The 24,015-nt window shown below is 38.2% G+C and overlaps 2 protein-coding genes across 2 annotated transcripts in view; one reads left to right on the top strand and one right to left on the bottom strand.

The window, feature by feature from the left end:
* LOC118230812 (structural maintenance of chromosomes protein 6-like) overlaps nt 1–8,247 on the top strand; it is a 28,259-nt gene extending 20,012 nt beyond the window's left edge. The window contains exons 20-27 of the mRNA XM_035424141.1: nt 495–665; nt 1,514–1,651; nt 2,220–2,362; nt 3,769–3,894; nt 4,044–4,149; nt 4,585–4,737; nt 6,292–6,389; nt 7,493–8,247. Coding sequence (XP_035280032.1) covers nt 495–665; nt 1,514–1,651; nt 2,220–2,362; nt 3,769–3,894; nt 4,044–4,149; nt 4,585–4,737; nt 6,292–6,389; nt 7,493–7,601 — 1,044 coding nt within the window. The 3' untranslated portion in view covers nt 7,602–8,247. The remainder of the gene's footprint in view (nt 1–494; nt 666–1,513; nt 1,652–2,219; nt 2,363–3,768; nt 3,895–4,043; nt 4,150–4,584; nt 4,738–6,291; nt 6,390–7,492) is intronic.
* Nucleotides 8,248–9,198: 951 nt separating this feature from the next.
* LOC118230811 (cytochrome P450 2K6-like) lies at nt 9,199–23,510 on the bottom strand. Its single transcript, XM_035424140.1, has 10 exons — nt 23,469–23,510; nt 21,636–21,880; nt 18,190–18,352; nt 15,883–16,032; nt 15,097–15,257; nt 14,436–14,609; nt 12,255–12,396; nt 11,402–11,586; nt 10,385–10,526; nt 9,199–9,590 (listed from the first exon to the last, which is right to left on the bottom strand). Exons 2-10 carry the CDS (start codon nt 21,825–21,827, stop codon nt 9,394–9,396), a joined length of 1,506 nt encoding a protein of 501 aa, XP_035280031.1. The 5' UTR covers nt 21,828–21,880; nt 23,469–23,510; the 3' UTR covers nt 9,199–9,393.
* Between the last annotated feature and the right edge of the window lie 505 nt (nt 23,511–24,015).

Below are 24,015 nucleotides of genomic sequence, written 5' to 3'. Positions count from 1 at the left end.
TCGCAAAAAATTGAACAAGCTTCTTGATTGTCCAAGTTTTAATTTGTGACTTAGCGAAACTGCTTTGTATGTGTGAGTAATTTGACATTGTTGTGTGTTGAAGATGTGTTTTTGTTGAGTTATTTATTTTTGTGCTGTGTTTGTTATGAGTAACTGATCATAACTAGAATGTAAAGTTCATAAGTAAACTTTAGTGTGGTTTCTTCAGCAGTTGTTTAGCTGTTACCAGATTAAAAAGTTAAGAGAGCTCTAGCATCCTAAAACTTTAATGGTGTATAGGTATATAGCATGCCAGGTGTAACTTGGCGGATGGTATACCTGCCATCCCAATAAATAAGTTGCGTAGGCCACTGAATGTTATATTCATTCATTGTTCCCTTGGCACTGACCAGCAGTCCTTGAAGAGCATGTATTTTTACTAGAGCTGAATGGTTCAATCTTGGCTTTACCCTGATGGTGTGGGTTGGGTTGGGTGTACTTTCCTCTCTGGCCAGGAGGAGGAGCTGCAAGAGATCTGCGAGAAGATTGTTGTGGCTCGGGGGGAGAGCGAAGCTGCCCGGCAGCGGGCGAGCCAGCTGAAGAAAGCCTTGGAGGAGGCGGAGACGAAATACCGGCAGCACAAAGACAGCATCAGCAGCATCACTGAAGAAGCTGACCCCATCAAGGTGAGCTTGTGTGAATGCTCTCTGCACCAAGCGCTGTGTGAGTATCTCTGAAGAACTGACCTGCCCTTCACAAGCTTCAGAGAATGTATCCACAGGTTTCTTCCTGCTCTGAAATGTCTTAAGCGGGCCACCTACCTGATCAATAACAAGACCAGGTTAAAACCTAGTTTATGGCTGGATCTAACACACGTGATCCGGCCGACCAATGGTGTAACTTCATCACTCACTCAGTCACAGACATTCGCGTTTGTAAATACTGCATTTCTAATTTTTAATGTTTTGACTGCTTTAAAGTTTACTTACAACCTTATACACGCTAAATATACTGTGAGTCCACATAATCTCATAAGAGAATTAGACAGTATGGGCGACCGCACGTGCCACTCAGGCATGTGCTGTTATTGTGATTTTCAACAGAAACTGCCTACCTTCTAAGTGTTTGTTTTTTTTTTTTTCTCTAAAGGGCAATTGTCTTTATTTATGCCACATCTACTGACTTTTACTGTATAATTATAGATCATTATGCAATGTAATTGGGCATAATTCCAGAAATGACAATTCTGTGCAAATACCCGAATTATGCGATAATCCCTTATGCAAATATGTTGATTCTACTATATTAATTTACACAGTTTTTGCCTATCTGCAGGTTGAACTGAGAAATACAATTCTGAATGTTTTTCAGGAGTGATAATTTTCTTCTGGAATTATTTTGAGAAAACCGTGGCAAAACATTGTCAGTTCTGAACTGTAGCCCATAGCCAGCAATGATCTGTGGTAGCGGAATCTCATTTTCAAGTTTAGTTCGTGAAGGGTTCTCCCATGATAATCCTGTTTGTCATACACAGGATGAGCTGAGTAAAAGTGACCAAGAAGTGGAGAAAAGCAAACATCACAAAAGGCACTACGAGGAGAAACGCAGGGCCCACATTGACGGGATTCAGAAGCAGAAAGCCGACCTGAACACCAAAGAGAGAGAGCTCATGGTACTTAAAGAGTCATTTATGGGTAGCTGGTGGTGGCAGGGATAAGTACGAGTTTCTCAACACACGTGATTCAAATTCACACCCAAAAGTTTAAATTACATTGAAAGCAGCAGGGCCATTATCAAAATGTTACTTCTATACCGGTTATTCTGCTTGCGTTCACTACCGTGTAAAGGACAGTTCAGATTGGAAAGTCGTCAAGCAACAAGATGGTTTTGAGACATTTTTTATGGGAAATTTAGGATACTGTAGCTCTGCTTTCTCTGAGAGTGAGCATGTCAAACCTTTAGTTCAGACTTTAAAGACGGATCTGTTCAACCAACTCAACGTGGTGTTGTACCAGTCAATGTTTTTTTTATTTTTTAAACTGTCTTTTAAGTAGACTGTATAGTCTTCACACAGTAACATCCTACTTATCTTACCTATTGCAGTTTGATCTGAAATTTACATTAGCTATTTATGGAAATGCACCCGATGAATTCAAACAGTGACATGGAATTTGCCTCATCGTCAGTGATCTACAGTTTTTGGGAAGCTGCAAACAGTTCACTCATCTGAATCTTGACAGGAGGCCATTGAGAAAGCCACAGCAATCTGCCCTGAGCTGGAGGTAAGGAGAACGGCAAAGAGTCTGGACAATGAGATCAGCCGCCTGAGACAGAAGATCAGCACGCAGCAGAATCAGCATGGAGACCGGGACGAGATCCTCAGGTACAGTTTTGACCCCTTTCATCAGTGCTCTTCAGTCATGGTCCTGGAGAGCTGTTTTTTTTAAAATTTTATCTGAAATTGCACGACCAGTTCACAATCAACAAGGAGAGGCGCATTTACTGTCTGATAAACCACTTAAATTTTTGTCTAATAAGTGGTGAGTAACAGCAAAAACCAGGACTTTCTGGCTCCATGGGACCAGAATAGGAGAGCCCCCTGCCTTTCCCATTGGTTCCTCTAGCAAGCAGCAGACACTGACCATCTTTCTGGTCAGGTGACCTTTCAGGCTGCATAGCCCCAAGCCTACATAGAATCCCTTCTGTATACAAACCAAGTGAGATTTGTTTGGATATGCAAATTATGATGTGCGAGGATCTTCTGTGGTAGGCATTTGAGACCATACTTGTGAGCACAGTGCTAGACCACCAGGCCCTGGGAACCCCTGCCCAGCCTATTTTAACCCTTGGTGTATGTTTACTGATATCAGAGATGGTCCATTATTGTTACCTATTATCTATTATCTACTGTCTGTTGTAATAGTTATGTTACTGCCAATGCTGAAACAATGCTGGACATAGCAACCAAAAATGTAGTTTAAGTAAATATATATAAATGTTGTGATGAAAATATCACGTGGAGTCTAAAGGTGATATATTATTTCTGTTACTTTAAAACACATTCCTTATCATTCTGTCAGTAGGCCCCCAAAGGAACCAAAAACATTTGGCCACTGCTGAGTTTTCTGTTATTTAGACTTGGTTCTGCAACATTGTTCTTCAGACAACTTAACAATGCCTATTTTTGAATAAATGTATAGTTCTTGCACTTGTCTCAAGTCTGAATAAAATTAGGTTCGTATATCAGTTTCTAATTTTTTTATTGATGATGTGTGTTGCAAAGTTTAGGAAGCAAAAAACAATTCTGAAAATGTCTGGCATAATTTACACAGCAAACGTACACCTAGGATTACCAATGCCAATCAAGCAACAGTGGCATTGATTTAAAAAAAATGTATCCTATATCCTGTAGGGACTTGTCAATTATCGGTGGTATGTCAAAAAGTTTTGGTATCGCTTTTCATAATCACTTTGAAATTTTGCTTGAAGAAGCAACATTTTAAAAAATCTAGTTTTATGGGCTTGTGCTATTGGCTTGTGCTAGCTACCATTTTCAAGCTAGCAATCAGTCATATATTTTATCAACAGTCAACAAACTTTTTTGTGAGATGTAATGTCTAGCTTATGGTAGAGTGCCGGTTAGTTTCAGAGTGATAGATTAAGTGGCAGCTAATCGCTACAGTGGCACAGTTAGACTAGTAGATGAGCAAAAGCAAGGGAGAATAGTAGATGAAAGGTAGAAGGTTTGCCACAGAGTGGTAGTTAAGCTTGTCTGTTTCTGAACCGTAGGCAGTACCAGGAGGCTCTGGAGAACTACAAGAACGTTGCATTGCAGGTTAAGAATCTGAAGAAGTTCACCGAACTCCTGAGCAAGATCATGAACGACCGACACAGAGTGTATACAGAGTTGAGAATGTAGGTAGAATTAAATTATTTGTATGATTGCTTCCAATTTTATATTTTTCATCATTCTAAAAATATAGTGTCAAAAGGCAGTTCAGACAAGCCAGCAGTGCCTGTTGAGTGAATGGTATCTGCACGTTACTTACCGCTTCTTTCATCAGGTACCTTTCCGTGCGCTGCAAGTACTACTTCGACTCTATGCTGTCACAGCGCGGGTACACTGGGAAAATGACCTTCGACCACAAGAACGAGACTCTGGCCATCTCAGTAAGGACAGACCATCAATGTGTGCAGGGATAAAAGGGATACACTGACTTCATGGATATCCCTAAACCGAGCTCACAGTCGCCAGTTATAAAATTAATGTAGATGCAGTATCAAAGCTTTATTTCATTTATTTTCTTCTTTGATTCTTAAATAACTTATTGGCCTGGAAGGTTGTCAATCACATAAGTAGGTTTTGCTTTATTTTGCGCAATTAGAAAAATTGTAATCTTAGAAAAATGGTGCTGGTGAACTCAGGCATGAAAATCTTAATTTCTTTTGAGGTCTTTTCATCCCTGTGTCTAATTGATTGCAGGCCACAAGTTTAAGCAGTCAATCCAGTGTATGTTGGTTTAATGAGGGGTTAATATGTAAGCACCAGAAGGTTCTAGGTTTTCTGTCTTGTTTAAAGTATATTTGTCTGGGGTTTCATTTCAGGTGCAGCCAGGAGAGGGCGACAAAGCAGCCCTTAATGACATGCGATCTCTGTCAGGGGGGGAGCGCTCGTTCTCCACCGTGTGTTTTGTGTTGTCGCTCTGGGCCATTGCCGAGGCCCCCTTCCGATGTCTGGACGAGTTTGACGTCTACATGGTGAGATGTATGGCGAGCCGTTTTAGCTTTAATTCATTTCTAGAGGATATCGCAAATACAATTCTAACTAGTTCGAATGCAAATTCTTGATATCAGAAATTCAGTTGTAACTAGTTATAATTCAAGCGTTTTCCCCATTCATTTCAATGGGACCTTTCATTACAATTCTTGATATCAAGAATTTCTATTTTAACTAGTTAAAATTGAATTAATGATATCAGAAATAAGTATTTTAACTAGTTGGAATTATATTGTTGATATCAGTAATTGATTTTCTGATATCAGAAATTGGCATTTTAACTAGGTCAAACTCCAACTCCCATTGAAATGAATGAGAAAAAGTTTTAAATCTGACTAGTTAAAATAGAATTTCCGATATCAAGAATTGGCATTTTAACCAGTTATAATTTAATTTCCGATATCAATAATATGCCTTTTAACTAGTTAAAATCGAATTTCTGATATCAACAATTTGCATTCTAACTAGTTAAAATTTGAATTTGCGATGTCCTCTAGAAATGAATTAAAGCTAAAACGGCTTGCCATAGAGATGACCTCGTGGTAGTTCTACTAGAATTAGTCTCAGGACACAGATGGTCACATCTTGGGAGATTTGGAGACTCTCTTTCCTTAGCGTATGGGAAGCGCACTTGCAGCGATGGCAGGCATGTCAGATGCTCTGAAGTTAGTATGTGGAAGTGTAGCATATTTTACATGCCTCCTCTTGATGTTTCAATCACCACCCTCATCTGAGACCCACCCTCAGTTGAATGATTTGTTTAAAATGATGTATCTGAATGCCCAACACATTCTTGCTACATGACAAAAGACATTGGTCCCCAAGGCTGGTCCTGGGGTCCTGGGGAGCTGCAGGGTCTACTGGTTTTTCACCTCAAATCAGCAACCAGTTCAGACCCACGATTAAGCAGCAAAGACTCATTTTCAGACCTTAAATGTTCCCAAAACCCTCTGTTTCAAAAATTTGAATTCACAACAATTAATGGACAACAGTCATACAGAAATTGGGAAGCAATACATGCAAATGGGTCCCAGAATGCAGGACAGTCCAAAATTGAGAGGTCCTGGATCCTATTCCGGCAGGATCAGGCACAAATTAAACACCGATGCTGCTGGCAGGCTGTAGACACCAGTGTGTTTCTGTTTAGTTTGGGCCTTCAGCATGTCGTCAAAGTGTTGTCACTCTAGAACAAGTGGTAGCTGGAGAACTAGAACTGGCCAACAGTCACCAAAAAAATCTGAATTAATTTAGTGAAGCAATTCACCTGAATAAGCTTGGGTATAGCAGCAGTGCTCATCTGGGATATTAACATGCTCCAAACTGGTTATCAGTTCAGTTCCTTTGCCCAGCTTCCCCTTGTACCGTACTTTGAACGCAGCCCATTGTCAAAGTGGTCAATGGTGGTGAGATGTTGCTACCTGTGGTGTACCAGGTACACTAGTGTTGTGTGTGGAATTATACAAAATGTTCTGTACTATCGTTAGGGTGACGTGAAGCACCATACACATGACTAACTAACTTCTTAATTGTTTCAGGATATGGTCAACCGGAAAATATCCCTCGACATGATGCTTAGGATCGCCACTAACCAACCTTTCCGACAGTTCATTTTCCTCACCCCTCAGAACACGAGGTATCGTAGCTTTGTCTTATTTCCAAGGCAAACAAGGTTTTTTCCATTTTAAGTTCGCGTTTCAAGATCTGTTGATCAGTCCAGTTGCACTGTAGCATTTTTTGTTTTGTTTTTTTTAGTTTGAAGTTTGAATGAGACATTCATGTGTTCATCTCACTTTCAGGAGGCCCTACTATAAAAAAAATTGACTTGGGAATAGAATATTTTGTTCTTGTACTTCTGTATTATAAAAGCTTAAAGATTTTGTGCATATTATTTATCGTGAATGAAATTACACAGTGTTCTATGCAAGTGAGAACGGAAAGTAATCTGTGTAATAATAAAATAAATGTATGTAAGGAAATACAATGTTGTCAGGACCTCCTCAAAGAGGCTCATTCAATTCAGTAAGTTTCCCCAGTTTTTGAAACTCCTATAATCTTAAGGCCATGTTTACTAAGAATGACGCAAATTCTTTGTCGCCGCATGTTTTCAGTTTAGCAGGGTTTTTCCTAATACTGGTTCTGTAAATGAGCACAGCCACGGCAAGTTCATTTAAATTCACTGTCGGTATTTAAAATGTGTCTTTTGCATTGCAGGAAAGCACCATTTTTTATCACTCCATCTTTAGTCAAGTTGGGTTTTGGACAAGTGTCAGGATACATAGATGCAATGTATAGGCAGTGTCACCTTTAAATTTTAACAAGTCTCATTAATAACGTAGGGGAGAGTCGCTATGAATGCAAGGCTTGATAAATGTAACACGGTCAATAACTTAATGTACAACATGGCTACCATAGCCATTTCAGGATTGTTCATGCACAGTTCAGTCCTCTACCGCGTCCCAAAGGGAAAGACCAATGTGATAACAGTCCAAAACTTTCCCGAAGTAACTTTCGGGTATAAGCTTGCATTTTAGGAATGCCGGATCTCTCGGTTTACCAGCACAAGCCTTACCAGTGTGGCACCTTAGTAAATATGGAACGCTATCTCGTTAGCATCTGTAACAGCCCTGCAAATCCTCAGTAAATTTGGCCCCCTAGTCTCCTGTTAGAAGAGAATGAGACCATGCAGTGATGTGTGTGTCAGCACCACGCATTCAGACTCAGTCCTTTATTTTCCAGCTCCCTCCCACGCAGCAGCCTGATCCGGACTCGTCGGCTGAAGGATCCAGACCGCACCCAGACTGTGCTGCCCTTCGGCCAAGGGAACCGAGAGGAGGCGGAGGGATGAGGTAGAGCACGTTCCTGTTCCCAGGCTCCGTTACCCAATCAGCACCCTGACTAAGGGAGTCATGCCATTTTACGGACTAGGAGATGCAAAGCCAAAAGCGAAAAAAATAAAACTTGGATAATGAAAGATTGTTAAATGGCCCACATTTGGAATATTTTAGTTCTGTGGAAGGAAATTTTCATTTAGAAAAGTAAGATGTCTCTGAGAAGAAATGTCACAGTCACAAAACATTAGACGTCCTTTTCTAATAACCAGTCAGACTTATACCTTAATCTGTTAGATTTGTTTTAAGCTGTTTAAATTATTGAGTTCAATCAGAAACGTATTATAAATGGTGGGTGACTCTTTCTATCCAGTTAATTTTGTCATATTTTAGTTCCTGGGGGAGAGGAGGATCATCCACTTTTTTGTAGTCTGCGTGGTATACTAAAATTGAATTCTTACATAAAGTTTACATATGAAAATGTTGCTGTTAAATATATGTGCAATTATTGATTACAAGTTTGAAGTGAAGCAAGTGTTTATTCTGTAATAATTAGCAGTGTAAAACTTCCTTTTTTACTTTTGTATGTCGAAGACATTTTTTTTCTGTGTCCGAAAGTAAACATTTGACTTCCTAAAATAAATATACTTTTCTGCTGCTAAATGCTCCATGTTTTGTGAAATTTCAGTACAGCTACCGTCATTCCTTGTTAATGTTTATTGTTGTGATAAACCAAATCCACTATTTCACGCTTAGACTATGAGCAGGCTGGGAATTGTAATGCCAGACATTAACCAGATTTTCTGGGGAAAAATGTAGATGCACAGTTTAATTTTGATTTTGTGTTTTATGTACTGAAATCAAAGTATTGTGCAATTGGAAAAACATTTCAGTCTCACAGTAATTACTATGAATTCCAGTATTTATGTAATATAAACTTCAGGGAAGCATTGAGGAAGAGCCCCATTTACAATATTGTGGTTTACAACTAAAATAAAAGAAAGCAAAAGAAGAACATGCAGTAAAACAATAGTCGAAAGCAATTAAAACATTAGTTAAAACTAAATTTAAAACAATTGCCGTCAATTTTATTTCACTTAATGTTTTTGTACAAAGGCAAGGTTTGCTTACACATATTATGAATAACAGGTTTAGTGAGTGCTTATTGCTGCATTTTTTATTTACAACCTGGCTGCCAAAATTAGGTGATTTGTGGATATGAAAAATATTGATAATGTTCTTCCCTTCTGCATTTTACCCAAAAGCGTCTCATGTAATAATATACTACACTAGTACTGAAAAATTTAATGCACATTAGTTCAGTGGTTTGCAACGTTCTTGGAGCTTACAAAAAGGTATTTTTACTCCGTTACCTGAGAAAAACAGGAGTGTTTCAGATATTCAATTGGAAATAGACTTGTGACAAATATGTTGAATACACCATTTTAACAATTTGACAAAATGTAAACCATCACCACGTTAACAGCCCTAAAATTAAAAGATACTCCACACCTAAATTCTAACATGTTCAATGAGAGTGCCTGTCTGGGAAACTAGTGTGTTGGTGCCTGTGATGATACAAGGATGACCCTGAGAAGACCACCTATTCCCACAAATTGCTGTATTTCTGAAAAAATTAAATTCCACAAATTGATGTTTTCTAAAGCTATATAGCTAATGGCATCTAGTTGTTGTGCTTACAGTAGACATGAAATGCCCTTAAATATAGGAGTGGTCTCTATCCTACACATAGATTAATATGAGGGCGGTCTGGGATTGCATTACAGACTGGTGCTAGCGGAGGGGCACCTAGACGTTTATGTTTCGGGCCAGGGCGCGCACCTGGATGTTCGGGGCGCTAAGGGTCAGACCCCCAGTCGGGGACAGGTCGATGTCTTCCCCATTCACCCCTTCAGCAGCGTGAAAGGAGAAGTTCTGCAGCAGAGACGTGAAGAACAGGAACAGCTCCATCCTGGCCAGCATCTCTCCAACGCATACCCTGCGGCCTAGCAACGGCCAGAGAAGAGCAGGGCCAGGGTCAAATCCCACCATGACATCCAGAAGCAGGACTGCTTACTAATTTAAGCCACTGAACTGAATTTTACCAATATTACATTTTGTAGTATGCTGCCTTTTGTCTATTATGGCATGAATGAACAGTATATACTTATTTTTGTAGATATTAGAGAAAAGGAAGTTAAAATGAAAAACATTTCCTCTTACTTGCTGTTCAGCTTACTGAAACTTTAAATCTCTCAATGAATTTGAACATATTAAGGAGTCAAACTTGATGCGGTAAGGGCATAAATATAATCACAAACTTTGGGTCATTCCCAGGGTGGTCTTATGTTCCCCAGATTTATATGGCACATAATGGGAACATGACAAAGGGTCCTATGTTCCCAGGGTCCTATGTTCTCCAGCTCTACAAATGTGCTCTCCCAGGGTCCTATGTTCCCAAGGTCCTAGGACCCTGGGAACATAGATACGCTCCCCACAAACTTAGGTCTTAATAATGCCACGACTGGCCTGTATTTAATTCAACATTTGTCCTTAACTTTGACTTACATGTAAATGCAAGCTTTACACTTTTTCTGCACAAACTCAATTTAGCAAGTTTGGTTTAGTGATTGCTGAACTCCCCAAACTATTAGTAGAAATTGAATTTGGGGCAAATGTTGATTAGATCCCAGCCTCAGTCTATTGACAACATGCTTAAAGATGAAAGTGTTGCATAAATGCAATTCATTATTAACATTGAAGACAACTCTGGTCCCTACCATGTGCAAAATGGCATTACCTGCAGAAAATGGCATGAAGGCTTCTCGTTTGACAAACTTCCCCTGTTCATTGAGGAAATGTGGTGGGTAGAAGTGGTCTGGCTTCTCCCAGTGGTTCTTATCCCGGTGTACTGATCTCAGCAGTGGGATAATGTAAGTCCCCTGTACAGAAGTGTAAAACACAGCTCATTCTTACGCTTTCAAAGGAAAAGCATTAAAATATTTCATTTGAATGACGGGAAATAGTCATTCTGGGAACAATTCAGACATTCCAAAGTGTAAGTTCCATAATGTTTAGGATAAAGGCATTATTTAGTTTTAAATTTGGCTCTGTAATCACAATTTTAGATTTGTAATCAATTCACATTCCCAGGTTTTGTTAAGGGTATTGTTATACACTTTAATTTCACCATGTAGAAATTCCAGAACTTTTTATATATAGCCCCCCTATTTCAGGGCATTGTGATGTTTGGGACCTATTAATGATATGTAAATGAAAGTAGTCATGTTTATTACTTTGTCACATATCCTTTGCATGCGATGACTGCTTGAATTCTGTGACCCATAGACATCATTAGGTACTGAGTATCTCTGGTGATGCTCTGCCAGGCCAGGCAAGAAAAAAAAAAGTCTTTGTCCCAAACATTATGGATATGTACAGTGCCGTGAAAAAGTATTTGCCCCGTTCCTGATTTCCTCTATTATTGCTTCTTTTTAACACTGAATGGTTTCAGACCTTTAAACAAAATGTAATATTAGACCAAGGGAAACTGAGTAAACACATTTTATGGTTGATACCTTTGGGTGTTTGATAACATTTTTCATTAAATAAATGAAACAATTTTTTCAAAATTTATTTTGTGTTTACTCAGGTTCCCTATGTCTATTACATTTTCCCAAAAGATCTGAAACCATTCAGTGTTGAAAATATTAAATAATAGAGGAAATCAGGAAGGGACAAATACTTTTCACGGCACTATATACAGAATACATGAACAGAGTGTTTGCATTTATACATCAACAGTGTTGCATTTAACCTTGGGTATACAGTAGCCCCTGAGGTCTACATCACAGGTTGTTTCATGAGGCAGGCCCATGGGGAGGATGTCGGCAAACCTCTGAACCTCGTGAATCACAGCGTCTGTGAAGGGCATCATCTGCCGGTGCTCAGCTCTGGGCTTCGCCCCTCCAATGACCCTGTCAATCTCCTCGTGGACCTTCACTGAAAATGTGACAGAAATGAAGCAAGAACATGTGTATACCAACATGTATTTATGCAATTCATTTGCAATAAAGGCTTGCCTGTCTCTTTGTTGTTTTGTTTAAATCTGTGATACCAAAAAAGCAACCTATGCCTCCCTTTTGATTGTGGTTACCAGAACAGCTGCTGTTGTGATTTTGGGGGAGAGAGACCTGCAGGGCTACAGACTGCAGAAGTCTCACTTACAGGCACACACACCTGAGGTGTTTCTGATTGCATTTATGATAACAACCTGTTGTACCTTCAGGGAGAGAAACACTGTTAAGACTTGGACTGCATGTTACACATTCCTCCCCTCCTGGCAAAGCCCCTTAAAGGCAAACCCCCTTTCAAGTGATCTGTGGCACTCTTGGAGAAAGAAGGGAAAAAGGCAGTGCCTCATCCACTTAATCACAAGAGCCCACACACTCCACAACATGATGATATCTCACCACTCTGTGGTGAATAGATAGACAATCAGACAATAGCCATTTCATTTCCCCTTTGACCAGGACCTGATAAAGGACAGAAGAAATACAAATAACAAACAAGAATCTTCCATAGTCGTGGAACTACTGATTCACTGCAGGATTTAACTGAATCATTTATTTAAAGCAACAAGTATGGATTCTAAAATACCATCAACTCACTCTGGATGTTGGGGTGCTTGATCAGGATCAAGATAGCCCAGGAAAGGGTGCTAGACGTGGTCTCTGTTCCAGCCACAAAAAGATTTGTGACAGTACACAGGAGGTTCATTTCGTGGAAGTGGGAGTATGAGTGGTTCTTTTCCTGTGGGTTGACATTGGGATCACTTTGAACATACCTTAAACAATGGACAGGTTACCCTCTACGTTTTTTCATAGGTTGGAATTCCCAATCATAATTCTGGACCCTTCTCATCACTGCAACTCCAGACAAAGACCACATTGATACTACCAGGAATTATACATTTCCATAATTAAGCCACCTTTTAATTTTTTGTATGTTCTACATCTGCAAATAGGTCACAACAACTGCCAAATGATTTAATGTGGCAGTAGGAACAGTATCAAAAATTAAGACTGCTTTTTGATTTCAACAAAATCTTTAAATAGTTATTGGCAGATGATTCAAATGTGTACTTTGGTTCATATTTTTATCTATCATCCTGCCTGTCCTATCATCTGAAACGCATAAAGAGTATTTCACTTACATTACAGGCATTTAGCAGATGCTCTTATCCAGAGCGACGTACACAACTTTAACATAGCATTTACATTTAATCCATTTATACAGTTGGATATATACTGAAGCATTGCAGGTTAAGTACCTTGCTCAAAGGTACACTGTCCTACCCAGGAATCGAACCTGTGACCTTTAGATCCACAAAACCAGATCCTTACCCATTATACTACACTGCTGCCAGTTAATAACACATTTGCATGGGTACAACACATGGCTCATTGTCGTTATTTGTCATTTGTGATGGTCATCAGTCATCAGTGAAAGCCTGTGAAGGCTGCAGAGATAATTGCCAAGTATGACTGCAGGTCACTCTGACAGAACTAAAAAACATCCATGTAGCTGATCAATCACAACTGTGTACTGCCAGCCCACAGCTGTGCCTAAGGCCTGGTTCCCAGAGGGAGACTGTTCAAGCCTGTTTGCCCCAGTCTGCAGCCCCAAATGACTAATCTGGCTCAGGACTCAGTCAGTGCAAACATCATTGCTAAAACAAATTTATTGGACTTACACTATTCCAATTACCAAATATTAACTGTGTTTGCATTCATGTCTGCTTTTTGTTTTTTCAGTTAACGCACCCTGTCACTTAATACAGCGTTTCCCAAACTTTTTCCTTCCGCGGCACATTTTCCAAATTTACAGAATCTCATGGCACACCACGCCGACCAAAAAAAAACCCCCGAGCGACGTACTGATGTTGATGTGACGTGCCAACAGTAGGCCTAAATGTTCTTTTGGGGTCTTAATTAAGCGATATGCATTTTAATGACATTTATTTTGTCTTTTGTGAATGGGATTTGTTCATCTAAGTTTTTTAAATTCTTTTGAACATTAAAAACACTGCACTTTCACACTGCACACCTGACCTCGCCTGACGTCACACCGGTTGGGAAACACTGACTTAATACATAATAAAACATTTTGTCAGAGCTATAACAGCTTCCAAACATTTCCTGTTGCCAGCTAAGTGTTTCTATGTAATGCATGTAAAGACATCTATGAATATTTCTCAGCTAGAAAAGTTCTGCAGGAAAGAGAGGAAAAAATTAGTTTAAAAAATTAAAGAAACTGAAAAAAACTGTCACAGATCTGACAAGATGGTGGTGTTACTAAGTACTACAGAAACTAAGAGGGTGCCCAAAATTTTGTACACAGTGTTCATTTTAGTTTATTTGAGTCTGAAATAAATTCAAATGAACAGAAAATATGCATTACAATTAAAATTCACATTGGCAAGAGTTGCCTAAACCTTTGGAGGAAAAACCAGAAAGTGCACTGTAGACACATTGTGCATAAAAACTGTAGACAGGTGCAGGGCAGGGCGAACAAATAGAATAGAACCATATGAAAAAAGGATTACCTGCTCCCTGCGTTTGAATGTTCAGGGTTTCATTTACACTCAACCTTTCGACCTGCAGGTCTTTGTCAGGTATAATACCTGGTGGTCAAAACGTCTGTTTATTACACACTCACTGGTAACACTCAAAACCATTGTGTGGGTAAGCCTTTTTTCCTTATGTGCCTAAACACATGCACACAACTAATATGTGATGATTCATATAATATGAACACAGATGATTATATAAACATAAACAGTGTCTTACCCCCTCCATCTTGCTCATGAAAGCATCGATGTAGCTTCTTTTGTCATTCTCATCAAGGACTTCTCTGTGTTGGATGAAAATCTGTCTGAAAAAGTCCTTCAGAATATTCTGGTGTTTTATAACTTTATAATGTGGTCCAGGCAGGGGGTGCAACACAGGAAACATGTTGTACAACTAAAACACAGGTTAGAGACAGAATGTTTTTAGACTTTTACTGTACTACTATTACTATGGCTACTGCTACTGCTGCTGCTACTACTACTACCACTACCACTACCACTACCAATAATAATGATGATGATGATGATAATAATAATAATAATAATAATAATAATAATAATAATAATAATAATAATAACTTGTCATTTTGTAGGTGGCAATGTAGCACAATGGACAAGGAACAGGGATTGTAACCTAAAGATTGCACACATTACCTTTGCACAATTGAGAAAGATACTTTACTTGAATTGCCTCAGTATATGTCCAGCTGTATAAATGGATACTATGTAAAAACAAAATACTAAAAGTTATGTAAGTTGCTCCGTGTAAGAGCATCTGTAAATGTCTATGTAATAATAATATAAATAAATAAATAAATAAATAAATAAATAAATAAATAAATAAATAAATAAATAAAATAATAGTGTAATAGTTACTACACCTGTATATATGGGCCTCCAACAAGTCGGAAGCTCTCATTGTTCAAGATCAAAAGTTTAATGAAAATTTCATCTTCATATTCCAATCTTTTTCCCATAATCAGGGAGACTATAATGTTAGATGTAGCTGCGTTAATAGGAATTGTTGTCAGAAACGGTTCACCTAAGGGGGAAAAGACAGGTCAAATAATATAGCCCTCATGCTTTATGAATTACACTTACACGGTTCATTATGCACAACCATTTCATCGAGTTCAAGAAAGAAGGTAACATTCTGATTCTGTTATTCCTACATAAGCAAGGTTTTTGGTTTCTAATCATTTCTTCACATAGAAAAACAGCAAACAGAAGCCCTATGCTAAAAAAAGCCCAGAGAAATAACCAGGTGAGACTGATTACATTTTTCTAGTGGTTTCTAAGCATGTTTTGTCATTACAAATACTGAGTAGACCTTGTTTCTAAGAATGTTGAGTCTGTAGTAGAATTACTTGGTTGAGACTGCTCACATCACATACTATATTATGGTTTATAAAAAATGTTTTTCTATTATAACACTAAGTAAAAGCACTTGGATGAGATTGATAGAATGTTTCCTAGCACACGTTTTTCATTTTCAATATTGAAAGGAAGAACTTGTTTCACAGTTTGTTTTGTCTACAGCAATACTGAGCAGGCATACTTGTTTCTAAACATATTTTGTCTTTAGAAACATTGAGCAGAAGCACTTTCTCTAATCCTGTGGTATCTGTATTTACACTGAGCAGAAACACTGATTTGATTGGCTTCACCTTTTTTTGCTTCAAACTGCTTCACCAGGTGTTCAGATTCCTCAATGATTTTTTCCTCAATATTCCGCTTTCCCATTCCAAGGTCACGTAGGACTGTCAGTGTGAATCTACGGATAGTTTTCCATGAATCCCCATGGCCAAAAATAATACCTAGGGTCAAAAAATAAATTATTATCATGCACACACAGCAAGTTCATTTTCATTCAGGAAATTTGCTGCGGCTGACCAATGGTCAGCTTCAGCAACCATGTTTTCATACTCAATCAATCACATATCATCACATGGTTGAGTATGAGAACATGTAGTGATGTGTATATGCACACTAATAGTGCCTTTTTAAACCGACAGTCTGACCTCTCCCGTGCTGCCCATTGCTGGTGTTGGGCTTTGTAATTTCTGTTGCTACTGCTCAAAAAAGTATTGCTTTACTCCCTTCCACTCTGCAAAGAGCCTAATGGTGGTCCTGGATGACCAGCTGGACCTCAAGGAGCATATCAAGGCAACATCATGGTCCTGCAGATTCCTCCTGTACAACATCAGGAGGATTCAACCACACCTGACCACGCACTCCACCCAGCTACTTGTCCAGGCTATGGTGACCTCCTGTCTTGATTACTGCAACACCCCCCTTGCAAGCCTGCCAGCTTGTGCCATATAGCCACTACAGATGATTCAGAATGCTGATTCTTGCCTTCAACCTTCCTAAGTTCTCTCACGTCACTCCTCTGCTCAGCTCACTCTACTGGTTACCGATCACTGCCAGGATCAGGTTCACAGCTTCCAATGTGGTCTGAGTCACATCTCTTCAGACTATACCTGGACTAACTATCTATCACCTATCATCTTAAATCCCCCTCTTCCATATTACGTGTACCTCCATCCAGCACTTATATTGCACTTGTATTATTATCTTGATATTGTAACTTGTTGTCATGCCTCCTACTTTGACTTAACAATATTCTCTGACCTCTGACCTAGCCTATGCTAGACTTAATGTCTTTTTGGATATGAATAACTGTTACATAATGAGTATTGTGCCTTGTCAGACCTGTGTTTTGTAGTTGTTCCAGTTACCTCCAGTATACACGTATTGATAAAAGTGTCTGCCAAATTACTGTAATGTTGTTTGGATCTGCTTCAATGTACTAAGGAGGAGGTGGTTGGCATCTCTCCTGTTTAATAGGGGCGATGCATCGTACTCCACTTAGTGAATGCTGGTGTGTGCAGATTTATTCAGCACCAAACCAAAAGAATTGCATTCCATATCATTTAAATATTTAATCTAAATGAGTCTACATGAGTGGTCCTGACTGAAATAAAATTTTCTCCCCTATTCCTAGTCAGATATGAATCAGGTGTGGAGGAAAACCTCTTCTTAGGTTCGGTGGGTGAGTCGGCGATGTAAGAATAAAGACTAGAAATTATGATTTCTTCTAATAACCTTTTTATTCTCTTCAATCAATAATCCTTTTTATGTACGTAGGCCTACGGGAGGTCTCCAGTACCATAAAGACACAAATTATGGTTTACATCCTTTTTATACAACCAGATCTCCTCCTACCCTGATGCATCTTCCCTTTAAAATAACCAATCCCAGCCTAGGTCAAACTTATGTTTCACCAGTTAGTTTAACAATAACTATTATATAATCTTCCATTTTAATCAATGACAGATATTTCACTACACACATATGCATGACAAGGATTTGTTCTCATAATTAACAATTGTTCAATCTTCCAGTTCCAAAGTACATGCACTTTAAATTCATTAAATGCATGCTGTAATTCAAATGAAATATTTACTCATATACACACCACCATGTTCTAACAAACTATGTTTATATCATTACCGCTGTTAATACTTTGCTTTTCATTCCTTTATTTTAATAGAATATAATCTATACAATTACTGGATATAGCAAATCAGTTCTTTCTAGGTCAGTATCCTTTCTCTTCTCTTGCAACTCAAAGGCCTTCTGCACAAAACTGTTTTCCAACATAAGTTACTTACAAAAGTAAATGTTTACAATTTTTCCTCCTGCAACTGGGGTTCAAAGATTCTCTAGGTATTATGCATCAATGTACAAGGAGGCCGCTGTCTTTCCTTAGTTACAAATTCTTAGACATAACACAGAATACCTGCTGTTCTTCATTGATCTTCCCATAATCACATACATTTAAATATATTTTTGATCAGTACAATCTTTAATAAGAAGAAATTTAACATTAAAAGAATGAAGGAGAAGCATACTTCCACACAGACTTTTGCACATGTCAACAAAAACTTCCACCTGACGCTGGGACCTACCATTTCCGTTTGTAATTTGTTTGAATATAGGAATATCTGGCCTCTCTGCAAATTGGTCAGCTTTCAAGACAAGCGCCTCTTTCACAGTCTCATAGCCAGTCAGAACCACCATCTTCCGGAAGCCCAACTGAATGCTGAACACTGAGCCATATTTTTCCTTCAGCTGAAAGAAAAACAAAACCACAAGATGAACGCCCAGTATTTTAATTGGCAGATTCAGAATAAGGGGACACAATGTATTTTTTACTTTAAATGTTTATCATTTAGTGCCCTAGCAAGATAAACAAAAATTCATAGCTGAATTGTCAAAGCTGAATTGCAACCGAATTGCTAGACTGTGGTCATCCAAATTAAGATTATGATGCTGACTTTCAGGACATAAGCACTTATAAATCACCTCCACAACAATGTGCACAACTCATATTCTCAATTGCACAATTCACACATCCCAGTGTACCAAAGTCTCAGTGTGCACATATGAATAAAAGTAAAATGTTCAATCACTGGTTGTATTTTTCAGATATATATCTTTAAATCATTTCATTGAAAATTCATTCACCAATCAACATGCATGGCTAGGGCAGAATTTCTGTTTAATAACATATGCAATCAAAGATGGCTCTACTGCTCTCATGCTGAGTGATGAATGAAATGGAGGCCTGAAACTGCTTTGAAAAAATGGTGCCCCTAGTTATGTGGTTGTTTGGCATCAGCTGGCCCTGGCGCTCTTCATAAGGTGAATGGAATTAATGAAAGACAATGAGTAGCCTACCAAGACATTTTGTTCAGAAATCTATGCCATGAAGCTCAATGTGGAAACAAATGGATCTCTAAACAAGACAATGATCACTCACATATCTCAAATTCAACTAAGAAATGGTTAATTGATCATAAAATGAATGCTTGGCATTGGCCATCCCAGTCACCAGACCTGAACCTGATCAAAGGTCTGTGGTTTGAAATGGCAAGTGCAGTTCACAAGCTCAAACTGAAAGTTCTGAATCTTGATAGGTTCTGTATGGAAGAATGATCAAAATTCCCCAAAATATGTTAACCAATCTCAAAAACTGTCAGTGGTCTTAACCTTGCAATGGAGGGTGTACAAAATATGTTCCATTTTTGACAATGAAAATATTAAAATATAGCTGTAGACACACATACACACAAACATACACACACACACTTACAGTAATGTGAAAAAGAAAGTACACTCATCCAGTTCTACAGTTTTACATATTAGGATATAACTAACCCTCATCCAGCCTTCACCTAACAGTAGATAAAACTAACAGTAGACAGATCTTACCTCATGTGACAAATAAAACATAACAGACTTTTTTCCATTATTTATTCAAGCAAAAATAAGTCAATATGCAGGAGCCTTCTTTGAAAAATTAAGTTCACTTCATGATTCAGTTGCTGTTAGAACACTTTAAGTAGAAATAACCTTAAACTCATTTTCTGTATGTTTGTCAGCCTCTTACATTTCATCAGAGGAATTCTGTCCCACTCCTCCTTACAAAACTGCTTCAGCTTATTGGTGTTTGAGGGCTTTCCTTTGTGCATAGCTCTCTTAAGGTTCCACCATAAGATCTCAATAAGGCTGAGGTCTTGACTTGGCCTTTCCAAAGCCCTCATTAGATTTACTGGGCTGCTTAGGGATATTGTTGCATGATCCATTTTCGGCCAGGCTTTAGCTGTAGGACATGTGGTCTCATATTTTCCTCTAGAATATGCTGGTATAGAGAGGAAATCATGGTGGATTCAATCCAAGTCCACCACCATACTTGATGGTTGGCATGGGAGCCTTGTGGTCATCTGCGGTGTTTGGTTTTCGCCAATGGTGTTGTGCATTATAGCCAAACAACTCCACTTGGTCTCGTTTATGTAATGTAATTCCTATATGGATCACCCAATATACAGTGCCATGAAAAAGTGCTTGCCCCCTTCCTGATTTTTTCTATTACTGTGTATTTGTCACAAAGAGACAAAATGTAGAATTAAACAAAGAAACTGAGAAAACACAAAATGCACTCTTTAAAGTATTATTTAATTTATTTAATGAAATACGTTTTCAAACACCTGTAGCACCCAATGAAAAGTAATTGCTTATTTATTTTCTCAGCCACTTAACCAAATTTAATTGCTAATTAAATTCAATTGACTGGACAGAGGGTTGATTGTAGCCAGCCCAGCTGAATCTGAACCTTACTCATACAGAACCTTACCATCAGTGTAAAGTAGTTTCTACAAGCAGACCGTCATGATCAAAGGAAATTCCATAAGGGATGAGGAAAAATATATTTCAGGAAAGAGTTACAAAACCATTTAAAAGGCTCTGATACTCCAACGAACCACAGCGAGAGCCACTGTCTGGAACAGTGATTCTTCCTAGGAGTGGCTGGCCTGTCAAAATCTCTCCAAGGTCACAGAGATATCTCATCCAGGAAGTCACAAAAAATCCCAGAAGCACATCCAAAGAAATGCAGGCCTCTCCAGCCTTATGTCCCTGTTCATGACTCACAGTAAGAAAGAGACTGGGAAAATCTCACATTTGCAAAGAAAAAGCAGCTAGATGACCCCCAAGCCTTTTGGGATAATGTTCTATGGACAGATGAGTCTAAAGTGGGGAAAAGTAGTGCGATGGGATTGGGGTGCTTTGCTGCCTTGGAACCTGGATGGCATTATTGAAGGAACCATGAATTCCGCTCTGTACCAGAAATTTCTTAAGGAAAATGTCCGAACTGAGAGCTGATGTTGAAGCGGATTATGCAGAAAGACAATGATCCAAAACACAAAAGCAAATCCACATCGGAATTGCTGAAAATTAAAAGAAGTAAAGTTTTGAGTGACCTAGTTAAAGTCCTACTTGAACCCGTTAGAGATTCTGTGGCAAGACCTGAAAGCAATGCTCCAACATATAGCATAAAGCCTTCCAAGAAGAGTAGAGGTTGTTATAGCAGCAAAGGATAGACAAACTTCATATTAATTCCTATAATTTTGGATGAGATGTTCCAAAATGGCAGGCCTCAACAGTCATTACCTACATGGACATTAAGATTTTAAATATCATGTCAGTAATGACCCTCTGAATAGCTTTGTGTTCGTGTGTTTCTTCACTGAGGCAATAAAACCTTCCAAGAGCGGAGACACAATTACACACCAGATATGTGTGAATTGATAAGGCTATCTTTTAATTGCCATAGAATTCCTGTGGATATTTGGGGAGGAAAAAAAATAATCAATGACCTCATGATCAGGTCAACCAGAGCAAGTCACTCAGTCACAACATGACATTGTACAGACCATAAATCATTAACCTGCATCACAACATACTGTCCGTCTCCCATGTGCCGTGTTCTAAAGACGTGTAGAACCAGTTAAACAAGTACTTAAGTTAACCATGAGACAACACCAGTATGATGACATGCATGTAGGGCACTTACCTCCATCAGAGTCTGAAAAGGCCTTTTTCTGTCCATAATAAATATATTCCCCACTAGTGGTAGAGGCCTGGGTCCTGGTGGGAAATTCTCATTGTTTTTTTTGTGATAAAGAATGTAAATAAGCATGATACAAATCAGGCTAATAAACAGAATGGATGTGCCATCCAGAGGCAAGATGTGCATCAAGGGCATTTTGTTTTTATAGAATAAATTTTAGCAACTGGGAGATGGAAACCTTTTACCAACTGTAAAAAAAAAAAAAAACAAAAAAAAAAAAAATATGTTAAAGACATATCTGTCAGGTTGTTCACAGATTAGGTCCTTGAATTGCACTCACCTGCAATGACATATAACTCCAAATAATATTAAACAACACAAATATTTCTTTGCATTATTATCATTTTGATTTATCTTGTTTTAGTTGTGTGTGTATATATATATATATATATATAACCCAAGGTTAACTAGTCAATTCGAAAAAATGAAACACTACAGTTTCTTTGCTTTTCTTATTGATGGCAAAGTACTTCAACAGGAATAGTGCCATAAATAAACAAATATTTTGTGACACTATATTTGGACAAACATTAAGCTACTTTATTATCATCAGCGATCAATGACCATTTCATCACTTAACAGGTTCTTTAATTAACCAAATTACACTAGTTGTAGGTTACAATGAGACTAACTTGAGGATCATTAAAGGATTTATTGTATTGTGCCTTGTGTACAGATCTGCTTTGAAATGCAGTTAACAGTTTAGTTGGGGATTTATCTCCCTAAGACATCATTACTGGGGCAATTAAATAAATTACTAAATAAATAAATCAAAGACTTGCTTGTATATTGCTTCTACAGTAGCCATTTCAGGCTCATACAGGAGCAAATCAGTCCTCTGCCGAGTACCAAAAAACGGAGCGATTCGACAACCTTCGAGGGAAATATTTCTATAAAAGTTCTTGAGCGGGGTAATAAAAAAATCAATTCCGGAAGTAATTTTCGAATATAAGTCATTATTTTTACTTGTAATAAATCAAATCATATCATCAAATCATCAGTGCATAATTTTAAGGAGTCAAATGTCATTAACGAATTAGGATGGTTTTCTTAGTCAATAATTTGCTAGGTGAGCAAAAAAAAAAAAACAAAAGAAAAAAGAAAAACACGATGTCCTCCTCTGCAACAGCTGTTACAATTATGCGCCTCTGAGTTGTTATAACAACGTTTTTTTTTTTCGCTTTTCTATGCTTACAGAATACCAGCTAAAGCGAAAACGGGAGGGTCATTACCCAGGGAGGACATGGAGAGGGCTTCTTATTTGGAGATTATGGACACTTGCCGGATGGTGTTGAAAAAAATTAACATGTAATTAAATTTTTGTTTAATATTTGTTAAAGACATTGTAGATGTCTTTAACAAATACATTGCAAATGCAGAGGACAATCGGTATAAAAGTTTTTTGATTTTGCTCATTTACTCACATAGCCTAATATTTAGCCTGGGCACTATGGAATTTTATTTCAACCAGCTTTGACAAGTCAGTATCATTACCTGTTTCAATTCTGTTCATACCTTATGTTTCCTTTATTAACATTAGTAAGTGCAGAAAAAAATCCTTCTTACGCAAAATATTGGGCGTTTTCATTTAGCTACTGTTTAAATTTGTCCGCCCTTCTGTTACAATTATACCGACTTCCCGATGCTAACTGGTTTTATTTTACTTTTGGTAGTCCACAAACAAGGACAACCTATGCACGTATAAGTTGTTTATTTAAAGCGATACAAAAACACATTCCTGTCATAGTACAAGCAAAGCCAATGTCATATACTTACGCGAACTGAATGCTCCTTATAGTGGTCAAAAGTGTTGTTGCAACCATCTGATGCACGTGTGGTTTTATGCAGTTCTACGAACATGCTGTAATGGGGGTGGAGCAGTGGAGGCCGGCCTAAAATAATAATAATAATAATAATAATAATAATAATAATAATAATTAATAAATAAATAAATAAAATTTAAAAAACGGCCCAATCGGTCAGTTAAGTGTGGAGTTGCCCACTAGTGATGGCAGAGCGAATCTTTCCGAAGCAATGACACAGCTGAAGCAATTGTGTTGATTTGTCAGTGTTGTGAAGCATTTGACACCTGCCTCTCTAGCGACATATTCTGGTCAATAAATATGCCTGCAATCACTCTTCACAGCAGTGATATATTGAAATGAGTGAAACACCACCACTTGACTTTTGACTGTAATATTTAGTTTTTGAATATAAATACTATTGTCATGTATTCTCAAAACCCTCTCCAACTGGGTCTGTTCATAAAAATGATGATGGGATGACGGCAATCATTATTAAAGTCAAATGAAACTGTGCGCTT

Source organism: Anguilla anguilla, chromosome 6, assembly GCF_013347855.1.
Source record: "Anguilla anguilla isolate fAngAng1 chromosome 6, fAngAng1.pri, whole genome shotgun sequence".
Taxonomy (NCBI): Eukaryota; Metazoa; Chordata; class Actinopteri; order Anguilliformes; family Anguillidae; genus Anguilla; species Anguilla anguilla.
The sequence above is the reverse complement of the archived record's forward strand: the minus strand, read 5'-3'. Positions and strand labels throughout refer to the sequence as shown.